At 53.5% G+C, this 11,274-nt stretch overlaps 1 protein-coding gene across 1 annotated transcript in view; it reads left to right on the top strand.

Moving 5' to 3' along the window:
- Nucleotides 1–11,274, top strand: part of CROCC2 (ciliary rootlet coiled-coil, rootletin family member 2) — a 65,374-nt gene that overhangs the window by 21,908 nt on the left and 32,192 nt on the right. The window contains 4 exon segments of the mRNA XM_040636314.1: nt 2,610–2,801; nt 3,248–3,392; nt 3,691–3,837; nt 4,054–4,284. Coding sequence (XP_040492248.1) covers nt 2,610–2,801; nt 3,248–3,392; nt 3,691–3,837; nt 4,054–4,284 — 715 coding nt within the window.

Genomic DNA, 11,274 nt, shown 5'->3' with positions numbered 1-11,274 from the left:
CGCTGGGATCCTGATGGCTGACCCTCCTCAGGATCTGGAAGGGCCCTGCTTGGCCACAGCCCTGAGCTCTCTCCCCTCCATCCCTTCCTCTCTGCGCCCTGAAGGTGGCCCGGGCGGACGCGGGGTACCCGGAGCTGGTGCGGGGTGGCAGCACTGAAGCTGAGGAGGCACGGGGCCTGCTGACGAGGCCCGCACGATCGGTGTCCCCCCAGCGGGGCATGTCCCCACCACAGGCCCACGCCCTGGACACCCCGGACCCCGCACTGCAGGCCGTGCAGACAGCCATCGAGAGGCGGCGGCTGCTGGAGCAGGTGGGCGGCCACGGCCCACAGGGGCACCGGAAGCCAAGCTGCGCCCTGGTCCCCACCAGGCCCGAAGTGCCATTACAGGGCCTGCCCGCGGTTCACCCAGGGCCAGATACCCTGGGGCCACAGGAAGGGAGGCCCGGGTGCCACAGAGGGGAGACAGGGGCCTGTGGGAAGGCGGTGGCTTTGGGGAAGGGTCTGGACACAGCCAGCGCATCTTCCGGCCGGCCTGAGCTACAGCCCGAGGGAGGGGCTCCGGTCTTCAGTGCGTCTCTCCTGGGGGAGTCTGGTCAAAGGCCCGCCTAGACCAGAGGGGGCTTACGCGGCACCCCCCGCCCCGGGGCAGGAGCTGCGCCTGCGGCTGGAGTCCTCCCAGGCGGTGGCCGCCCGGCTCCGGGAGCAGCTGTCCGAGAGCCGGCAGGAGCTGCAGGCCTCAAGGAGGCTCCTCCAGGAGCGGGAGCGGGAGCAGGTGTGGGACCGCGAGGACCTCCTGCGCAAGCTGGAGGCACAGGGCCGGGAGGCACAGCACTGCAGGGCGACCAGCGAGCTCTTGCGAAGGTGACCGGAGGCCAGGGCTGGGCAGACCAACTCTGGGGGTGCTTCCAGCAGGGGACAGAGAGGGCCCCGTCTCCAGGCCAGAAACTGCTCCTGGCAAGACCACCTCCCTTGGCTTCAGCCCCACAGCCTCCTGCCTGCTCTGAGTCTCCCTGCCCTCATCTGGGCCTACCTGGGCTGCCTCCGTCCAGGACGCACCTTCCCAGAGCCCAGCTTCAGCACGTGCCCTGCCCCCTCAGTCTACATCCCCAAAGTGCAGCCTGGCTCCACTGCCACACCCTCTCCCACCTGCGGCCTCCCGCCTGACTCCCGGGACTCCTCCCAGGGGTCCTGTCCATCCTTCAGAAATGGTCCATAAATCCCCCAAACTCCCTTCTCCCCACATCCATTGGGGCGGCCTGAGGGCTCTCCTGGGGTGCCCTATGGATCTGGCGGCTTAAAGTGCAGTCGGCCATGAGGCTTTCCAGATGTTCTGTGCACGTCTTCCTGCCCTGGGGTTGGTGCGAGTGGGGAAGCACGGGACAAGAACCTCCAGGACTCACAGTCCTGAGTGAGGGGCTAGGTGGAGCTTCCCAAGTCCACACACTGCCTGAGCTGGGATGTGGGCGGCCAGCAGGCTCTGGCTGGAGGAGCAGAGGCTTCCCAACGGGGCCAGGAGAGGGAGCAGGTAAGGAGGCCGCTTCCCCTCATCACCCCTGGGGGGTCGGGACTGCGGCTCCCTCGAGGAGGCTCCTTCTCTGGGTGACCCGACAGTGCCCTCAGTGCTGAGACAGGAGATCGGAGGAGAAAGGAGCCCCGACCCTGCCTTGAGAGGCACCCAGGGAAAGACACGGGCAGAGGCGTTCAGCCTGGCGTGGGGCGTGGGACGTGGCACGGAGGGGTGGAGGAGGGTCTGGAGGGCTGAAGCCTTCCTGTGCCAGGGGGAGGCCTTCCCAGGGGCAGGTGGGAGCAGAGGTGGGAGAGCACAGAGCCGTGTGGGGAGCAGGGTCAGGCTGGTGGGGGCCAACACTCCCAAGGAGCAGATGGCAGTGGGGGCTCTGGGGGCTATTAGCAGGGGGCACCACCTTCCAAACCCATGGCTTGGAAGGGCTGGGCTGGTTGCTGGGGGGCAAGCTGCAGCACCCGGGGCAGGTGGGCTGGCCTGGGGGTGTCCTCAGAGTGGGGGGAGGAGGGGCCAGATCCCACGGGCATCTGGGAAAGGGAGGCTACAGGACTGGGCGCTCCAGGAGCCAGGGCCCGAGGGGGAGCCGCTGAGGTCCAGATTCCTGGCTGAGGGGTGGCATGCAGAGAGGACTGGGGAGTGGATCAGCCTATGAGGGCGGCTTTGCAGAAGGGTGCTATGTTTCACGGGCCCGGGGCCCTGTCGGGATGAGGTGGACGGGGTGCCGGCAGAGGAGGGGTTCCTTCCTTCCCTCTGAGCTCTGCAGCTAGCTGAGCTTGGCCTGTGAGCAGCAGAGGGCTGAGCTCAGGATGTACCAGGGAGCAGGACCCTTGAGTGCTTCCGGGGCTCCCAGAAGGCCTCCATGAGAGGAGCAGCCCACCGGGACCAGAGGGGGTTGGGTCTCTCCTGTCCCCCACCACGCTTCCCCAGGCTGCTGCTCTGAATGGCCCCGGCCTGGCGCCCACCTTGCCCTGCCCACGCTCCTGGCACTCAGCCAAGGCTTGACTCTAGCCAGGACGCGTCCCTCAGCTCCCCTTCCCCAGACCCAGTCCTGGCACTGCCCCAACCTCGGCCTCCCCTGCTCCCAGAGAGAAAAGGGCTCTGGAGACTGCGGTGGAGGAGATGAGGGGGAAGGCGGCCATTTCAGACACAGAGAAGCAGCGGCTGGAGGCCCTCGAGGCCGAGAACTCGGAGCTGCACAGGGGCCTCCTGCTGTGGGCAGAGCAGAAGGAAGAGCTGGTGCGGCAGGGCGAGCGGGGCCGCCGGGAGCTGGAGACCAGGTGCGCCGGGAAAGGGGCCGCCGCGCCTCTCAGCCTCGGTGTCCCAGCCACAAACGGGCTCATCTCCAGGCAGGACAGCACACTCCCCCAGGCTGGGCCATCACACCCACCCCTACACCCCTGCTCCAACCTCTGGCCCAAGGCCTACTCCCCACCCTGCAGGGGCAGAGGTGGGCGCCGTGAGCTGTGCGTGCACGCATGTGCACACGACACACACTCACACTCCTCCTCCCCCCCGGCTGTCGAGGTATGGACCAAGAACACCCCCACCCCCACCCCCAGCCCTAGCCCTGAAACAGGACTCACGAGCCCCTGCAGGGCCACCCATGCTCCTTTGGGGCTCCCTGGGCTCGGAGGGAATTATGGGCCCTCACCCTGCCCATTGTGGCCCCCATCTTGCGCTGAGGTGACCTCACACTCTCTGCCCTCTGGCTTCTGGACCTCAGTCAAGGGCGCCTGGAGCAGATGGAGGAGAAGGTCTCGGGGCTCAAGAAGGAGCTGGTGTCAGCCCAGGAGGCGCTGAACTCGGCCCGGCTGCAGAGGGATGTTCTGGAGAGCGAGAGGGAGGGTCTACGCAGAGCCCTGGCCCGGGTACCCCCCCCCGCCCCCCTCCTACTTGTCTCCTCACCCTCCGGGGTCCCCAGCCAGTGGGGCTGGCCTACCCTCCCTGGCCGCCAGCCAAAGCCGCTTCTCCCTGTGTCTCCCTCGGCTCCCCTGTCGCCTCTCCCGGCTGCAGCCTGGTACCCAGGGGGCCACCGTCCACCTCAGAGCCGCCCCACCCTGTCCCACCCAGAGCTCACTCCCTCCCTGGCCCAAAAGCGCTGCCTGGGCAGAAGGTGTGCGCGTGGATCCGAAAGTGTCATCGGGGTGACTGTGCCCTCCCTCCTAGGCCGAGGCCAGCAGCACCGACCTGGAACTGCTCGTGACCCGGCTGAAGTCGGAGGGAGTGGAGCAAAGGGATTCTCTGGCCAAGATGGCTGCCCTGACCGAGGCGCTGGCTCGGGACAAAGGCAGCCTGAGCCAGCTGGTCCTGCAGGTGAGGCTGGTCCCAGGGCTGCTCTCGGCACCAGGCCCCCCTCGCGATCCCGCCTCCCCACTTCTCCATTCCTGCCCCGACAGCGGCTGTCGGGGCAAGAGGCCTAAGGGAGACTGCCAGGCCCTGCGCTGGCTGGACGGGGTGCTCGGCCCACGGGACTGGGGTGCACGGCGCGTGGTGCACGGGCCTGGACGCAGCCCCTCCCCCCGGTGGCAGCTGGAGCAGGAGCGGGACCAGCTGCGGGAGCAGCAGAAAGCGCTGGAGCAGGAGCAGGCGGGCGCCCGGGCGCGGCTGGCGCGGGCGGAGCAGCAGCTGGAGCTCGTGCAGTCGGAGCGCAGGGCCCTGCAGCAGGCCTGCGGGCGCCTGGAGGAGCGGCGGGAGCAGCTGGAAGGCCAGGCAGCCCGGTTCCGGCAGCAGCGGGCCCAGCTGCAGGAGCAGGTGGACCAGGTGAGGTGCCCGTGGGGCTCCCGCTCCCCCCGGCAGGGCTGCCCGTCTCCCTGGGCGTGGAAGGCCACGGGTCAACTTTAGAGGTCACACTGGCTCAGGACGTCAGCACCAGTGCCGTCCGCTGGCAAAGCTAACCGCTAACCCACGCGGCTTCCCGGTGGTGGGGGGTAGGAGACGGGGGAGGGATATGCGGAGAACGGGTACATGGGGCCTATCCCCGGTGTCCAGGGCCGGTCCCAGAGCCCCCCTCAGAGGATCGAAGTCCTCCACCCCGAGACTTCCACACACTGAGGGGTCAGGAGCTTCACTGCTTCCCCCCGTCCTGCTTCTGTCCCCCCTGGACCGCCTCTGTACTTGCTCTTCGCTCATGCATTCCTTCTCCGACCTCTGACCTTCCGTGGACCTTGGCCTTCAGAGGAGGGCAGGCTCCGTGGGCAGTGGCACTGGAGCACTTCGCTTTCCTCCAATCCCGGCCTGTTGCCCCACGTGGAACCCTGTGCCTGCAGTCTTAGGCCCCAGGTGGCATTCAGACCCTAGGTGCCCTTTCTGCTCTGGGACGCAGCTCCATGTCTTTCCGTTTCTCCGGCTCTGTCCCATCCTTTTCCGGCTGACTTCTCCCTCCTCCTTTCACTGGAGTGTGATTTACACTCAGGACCAGTGTGCGTTCCCCGACTTGCGTGCACCACCTGGCCAGCACCGAGAAGTGGACGGTCTCCCCGGGGCCTCGGGTCCACCCTGCCCCCAGGCAGCCTCTGCGCACCCCCACGCACGAGCTTCACCTGAGAGCTTCTGGTAAATGGAGCCGTGGTGTTGGGGCCGTTTAGTGTCCACCCCCTCTCAGCGTGATGTCGGCGGGTGTCATCGCATTGTTACATGTAGCAAGAGCTCGGGGTTTTTTGACTGCATGGTAACGTTTCGTGTGCAAATAAACCACATTCGCTTTCCCATTTCCTTGCTGCTAGACATTTGGGTTCTTTCCAGTTTGGTTGTGATGCACAAGACGGCCGTGGACATTGGTGTGCAAGTCTCGGCCGGTGCGGGGAGGGAGATTGTGGCCATTTGGTAGGTGTGTGTTGAATTTAGTAAGAAACTGGCAAGCGGTTTTCCGAAGTGCTCGTGTCAGTGTATCCACCGCCAGCAGCCCGGGGAGCTGTCCGCTGCTCCCCGGCCTTGTCCGCATTTGGCATCACGCATTTGTACTTGTCAGCTCCCGTGTGTGCGTGTGAAGTTATGTACCGCCGTGGCTTTGATTCGCATTCCTGGAGAGCCGCTGGAGCGTGTTTTCATGCGCTCATTGGAAATTTGTATATCTTGTTTTGTCAAGTGTCTGTTCAAATCTTTTACCCATCTTTATTGGGTGTTTGTAGTTTGGTTATGGACATAGAGGAATTCTTCACATGTCTTCATGCTTAGTCAGACGGATGCGCTTAGAATAGTTCACTCATCTTTGTGACTTGTCTGTACAATTTCTTACTGTTGTTTTTGGTGTACAGAAAATTTTAATTCTGTTAAAATCCAGTTCGCCAAGTTTAAAAAAGTGTATAGTTAGGATTTCCTAGATACTGTCTGAGACATTCTTGTGTGTCCCAAGGACAAGCCAGCGCCCTCCTGTGTTTCCACCCAGCTCTTCCAGGTAGGTCTGTGATCATTGCAGGTTGATTTTTCTGTATGGCAGCGGTTCTCAAAGTGTGCTGCCCAGACCAGCAGCAGCAGCACCCGGGAACGAGCTAGAAATGCAGATTCTCAAAATGCCGCACGGAACCAGCGGAATCAGAAACTGCAGGGTGGGCGGCAGAAGTCTGGATCTGAGGGAGCCCTGCGGGGGATTCTGATGCCCCACCATGTGTGGACCGCAGGTGTGTCGTGTGAAGGAAGAACTCAAGTCCATTATCTTTCACACTCATGTCCAGCTGTCCCAGCACCATTTTTAAAGATTGCCCTTTCTCCCTTGAATTACCTCGGCTACTTGTTGAAAGTAAATTGAACATACATGTGCACAGGTCAGATCGTCAATCTATGCAAATCATTCTGCTCACTCTTTCCCCAAAGCCACACTGTAGCTTCTCAGTAAGTCTTGAAATTAAGTAGCATGAGTCCTCTAATCTTATTAGTCTTTCTTTTTTTTTTAAGATTTTATTTATTTATTTGTGAGAGAGAGAGAGAAATAGCAAGAGAGAGCACCATCAGGGGCTGGGAGAGGGAGAAGCAGACTCCCCGCTGAGCAGGGAGCCTGACGTGGGGCTCGATCCCAGGACCCTGAGATCATGACTTGAGCCAAAGGCAGACGCTCAACTGACGGAGCCACCCAGGCGCCCCTTTATTCTTCTTTTTCAAAATGGTTCTGACTGTTCTAAAGTTTGTACATATCCATGTACATTTGAGAATCAGCTTGTGAATTTCTGTCAGTCCCCCCTTCCCCCCCCCCAGAAGCTTGCTAGAAACTTGATTGGGATTATGTTGACTTTATAGGTCAAGTTCAGAAGCCTGGACTCCTTAGGGACATCACAGTGTCCCTCCATGAAGGTGTGGTATATCTCTTAATTCTCTCAGCTGTGTTTTGTGCTCAGTGTAGATGTCTTGCCCGTATTTGATTAAATTGATTCTTAAATTGGATACTGTAAATTGCCTTGCCGGTTTAATTTTATTTTCCTAGTGTTCATTACTAGTGTAGAGAAGTACAGTGTTGTCTATGAACTTTGAGTCATGCAACCTTGCCACGTTCACTCGTGAGCTCCGGGGTTTTCCATTTTCGTAATCATGGCATCTGTGAATTGCATCAGTTTTCCTTCTGATCGCGGTGACTCTTGTTTCTTCTTCTCTTGATGCACTAATTAAGGAGGTGCAGAACAAGGTTGTAAAGACCGTGAGAGTGGCCAACATTCCACCCAACCCCGTCCCGGGGAAGGAAGTCAGTATTTCACTTCTGTACGACGTTATCGATGGGCCTTTCACGGACGCCCCCATCACACTGAGGATGTCCCCTTTCATTCCCAGTGTGCAGAGAGGGGTCCTCGTCGTTATTATCATGAGTGGGTTTTGAATTCTTTTAAATGCTTTTTCTTTATCAAGATGATCACGTCATTGTTTTCCTTATTCTGTTAATGCACTGAGTTATATTGGCTAAGTTTTTGAAGGTTACACCAACCTTCCATACCTGAGATAAACCCTACTGGGTCATACATTAATAGCCTCTTTATGTATTTTTGGATTAGATGTTTGGTGAAGGATTTTTGCATTTATATTCATGAAGACTAGTGGTCTGCGATTTTCTTTTCTCATCATGTTTTTGTCAGATTTGGACGCAGGGTCTCCTAAAATAAATTGGGAAATTTATTCATTTCCTGAAAGCGTGATGACGTTGGTGTTATTTCTTCCCTAAATGTTGGTAGAATTCACTAGTGAGGTTATTTCAGTCTGGAGTGTTTCCCTTGTGAGAAGAGTTTTGATAATGAATTCAATTTCTTAAACCAGTGTAGGCTCTTGGGGTTCCTGTTGCCTCGCTGTCTGTTCTGCGTACTGATGACCACGCTCGCTGTGCTCTCATCATCGCACAGATCAAGCTATTTTCTCACTCCCGTGTCACTTCTTTTCTAACCTGTGGTTATCGATGTATATTGCCTAACTCCAAACATATGGATTTTCCAAGTACCAGCTTGTTACCCATTTCTAATATAATTCCATTGCACTCAGAAAACATACTCTAGGGGTGCCGGGTGACTCAGTCTGTTAAGGGTCTGCCTTTGGCTCAAGTCATGACCTCGGGGTCCTGGGATTGAGCCCCACAACGGGCTCCCCCGCTCAGCGGGGAAACTGCTTCTCCCTCTCCTCCCTGCTTGTGCTCACTCTCACTCTCTGTCTCTCTCAAATAAATAAATAAAATCTTGAAAAAAATAAATAATAATTATAAAAAGAAAACCTACTCCATGCTATTGGAATGGATTGAAAGGCATGCTCTATGGCTCACACACGCTCATGTGAGAAGAGTGTGCACAATGCTCCTGGTGGATGTAAGATCTATAAATACCAATTACTTCCAATATTGTTTAAATCTTCCATGTCCTTATGGGTTTTTTGTTTGTTTGTTTGTTTTTCTTGTTTTATTTATCGGTTTTACTTGGCTGGTTGTTTTGTCTACTTGTTCTAACAATTAGTGCTGGAAAGGCATTAAAATCTCTATCTGTGATTATGGAATTGTCTATTTCAAACTTGAGTCCTATCCATTTTTGCCTCATCTTTTGAATTCCTATTATTAGGTGCATACACATTTGTCTTCATAATGCATGGACTCTTTATCATTATAAAATGTCCCCTCTTCTCTCCAGTGACACTCTTTTCTTTGACATCTAGTTTTTCTGATATTGATAGAGCCACACCAACTTTCTCATGCTAAGTGTTTTCATTCTATATCCTTCAATATATTTACTTTCTATTTGTCTGTGTCTATATACCTAGAGTGTGTTTCTTGTAAAAAGCATATGGTTTGGTCTTGCTTTTATATTTACTCTGACAGTTTCTACTTGTTAATTGGAGTGTTTGTACCATTTATATTTAGTGTAACCATTGATATGCATGGATTTATTCTGCCATCTCAGCACTTGTTTTCTATTTCTCTCATTAAAAACACATTTTTACATTCCTTGTTTCTGGCCTTATTTTGGGTTAGTTCTATATTTATATAGTATTCTACTTTATGTTCTCTATTGGTATTTCTAAGCTATACTTCTTTTCCTCATTATTTTAGTAATTACTCTAAAATTATGATATGCATAGTTTATATTCAAATAATATTATACAACTTCAAAAACAATTTAAGACCTTCACAACATTTATTACATTTATCCCTCCCATCCTTTGTGCTCTTGTTGCTATATATTTTATTTCTACATGTGTTGTTATAAACTATACAATATATTACTCATATTTTTACCTTAAATGGTCACTTTAACTATGTACACACACACACTTCAGTTATCTGGCGAAATGCTTTATCTTCACAGCATATTAATTATAATCTTTTTCAAGTCTTTGATAACTCCAACATCTGCATCTCCTCATGGGTCTCTTTCTATTGTCTTTTATCTCTTGGTTTTCAGTCACGTGGTCTTGCCTCATGATATGCATAATAATTTTGTTGAATAAGACTTTGTGTTTTTGCAGAGCTAATTTGAGGCTCTGAATGATATCAACTTTTTCCAGAGGGAATTTACTTTTTGCTTTTGGGAAATCAGAGCAGGGGCAGATCACCCTTAGCCAGCATAGGCTCACTCTGGTTTGTAAGTGGGTTTCAGTATCCTGTGAGGACCAGCCTATTTCTGGTGTGCCCTAGGGTACAACACAGCTCTCCCAGGCCCCTCACTGGACGTGTTGGATGCTGACCAGGACCTCTAGCTTCTGGTGAGCCCTACCTCCAGGTTTTGTTTTTTCAATTCTGTTAAGACTGCCCAAAGTTCTACCTGACTTCTCAGATTCTCATCTGCCACTTCTCATTCAGATTCACAGTTCCTTGGCCCTGTACTTCTTTGGAGTTATATTTAAAAAAAGAAAAGAGAAGAAAAAGCAGTACCATTTTTTTAAAAGATTTCATTTATTTATTTGACAGACAGCGAGAGAGGGAACACAGGCAGGGGGAGTGGGAGAAGAAGAAGCAGGCTCCCAGTGGAGGAGCCTGATGTGGGGCTCGATATCAGGACTCTGGGACCATGCCCTGAGCCGAAGGCAGAGGCTTAACAACTGAGCCACCCAGGCGCCCCAGCAGTACCATTTTTAAAAACAATACAGAATCTGAGTCTCCCCTCCCTTGTGATGTCTTCACCTCTCAAACCCCAGCTGCTTTGGTAGCTCTGAACTCCAGGTTAGGTCTCTCTAGTCTCGTAAGCCTGCTGAAACAGTAAGTCAAATTCCCAGCCTTCTAGCTAAGGCCTTATCTTTGGCTGCAAAGGCTCTGGGCCTTGGCTACTTAGGAGCTGGCTGACACCACAAGGAAAATCTGTGGTGGAGTATTGGGCTCAGCTGGATCCATGTCTCCTTGGGTCTCATTTTGGCGCCTGTTAGGCCCTCATATGGTTAGTTATGTTGCAGGTACACTGCTCAGATTTTCTTGCTGTTCCAGGTGGGAGGGTTGGTCCTCAACAACCTCCTTCACCATCATGAGAGCAAAAAGTTCTGGTCTCTATGCTTGAAGAATTTCTTTACAGGTTATAGAATACTAGGATAGCCATTATTTGCCTTCAGCATTTTGATGAATTCATCCCACCATCTTCTGACTTTCCTTCTTGCTGCTTGGAAATCAAATGTCAGTCTTATTGTTGCTCATTTTAACTTCACATGTGTTTTTCCCCTCTGGTTTTAAAAGGTGTATTTCTTTATCTTTGGTATTCAGAAGCTTTACTAAGCCTTGTATCTGTGACATTTTCTTTGTATTGGTTCTGTTGGAGGATCATGGTTCATTTTAAATCTGTGGTTTGATGGGTTTTACTGGAATTGGGACATTCCTGTGCAGTATCTGTTCAAATATTCCCTCTCCTAGTGCAACATCAATTGCACACATGTTGGACCTTTTTACCATGTCACATGTGTCTGTTACACTCTCTTCCATGTTTTTCATCCTTTTTTCTCTTCATGATTCAGTCTGAATACATTCTTTTGTCTATCTTCCAGATGAGTAGTCCTCTCTTCTGTCTAAGCTGACATTGAACCCATATATTTATTAATTTTGGTTACTATATGTTAAAATTAGATTGTTTCTAGCTTCTAGTGCTGTTGTGAAATTCTACATCTTGCTATCCATCTTCTCGAATGTTGAATCACAGCTATCTTAAACTCTATGTCTGATAACTCCAGTATCTGAGTACCCAAGAGGGCAGGGAGGCATCAGGGTTTCTGTTCTTAAATGTGTTTTTTGCCATATGATCCTATCTCCTGATATGCCTGGTAATGTTGAGTAAATGCCAAATATCATAGGTAAAAAATTGTGGAAACAACTTGAGGATC

This window comes from Ursus maritimus, unplaced genomic scaffold (assembly GCF_017311325.1).
Source record: "Ursus maritimus isolate PB19 unplaced genomic scaffold, ASM1731132v1 scaffold_1, whole genome shotgun sequence".
NCBI classification, from domain to species: Eukaryota; Metazoa; Chordata; class Mammalia; order Carnivora; family Ursidae; genus Ursus; species Ursus maritimus.
Note: the sequence above shows the minus strand (reverse complement) of the source record. Positions and strands in the feature narration are given on the sequence as shown.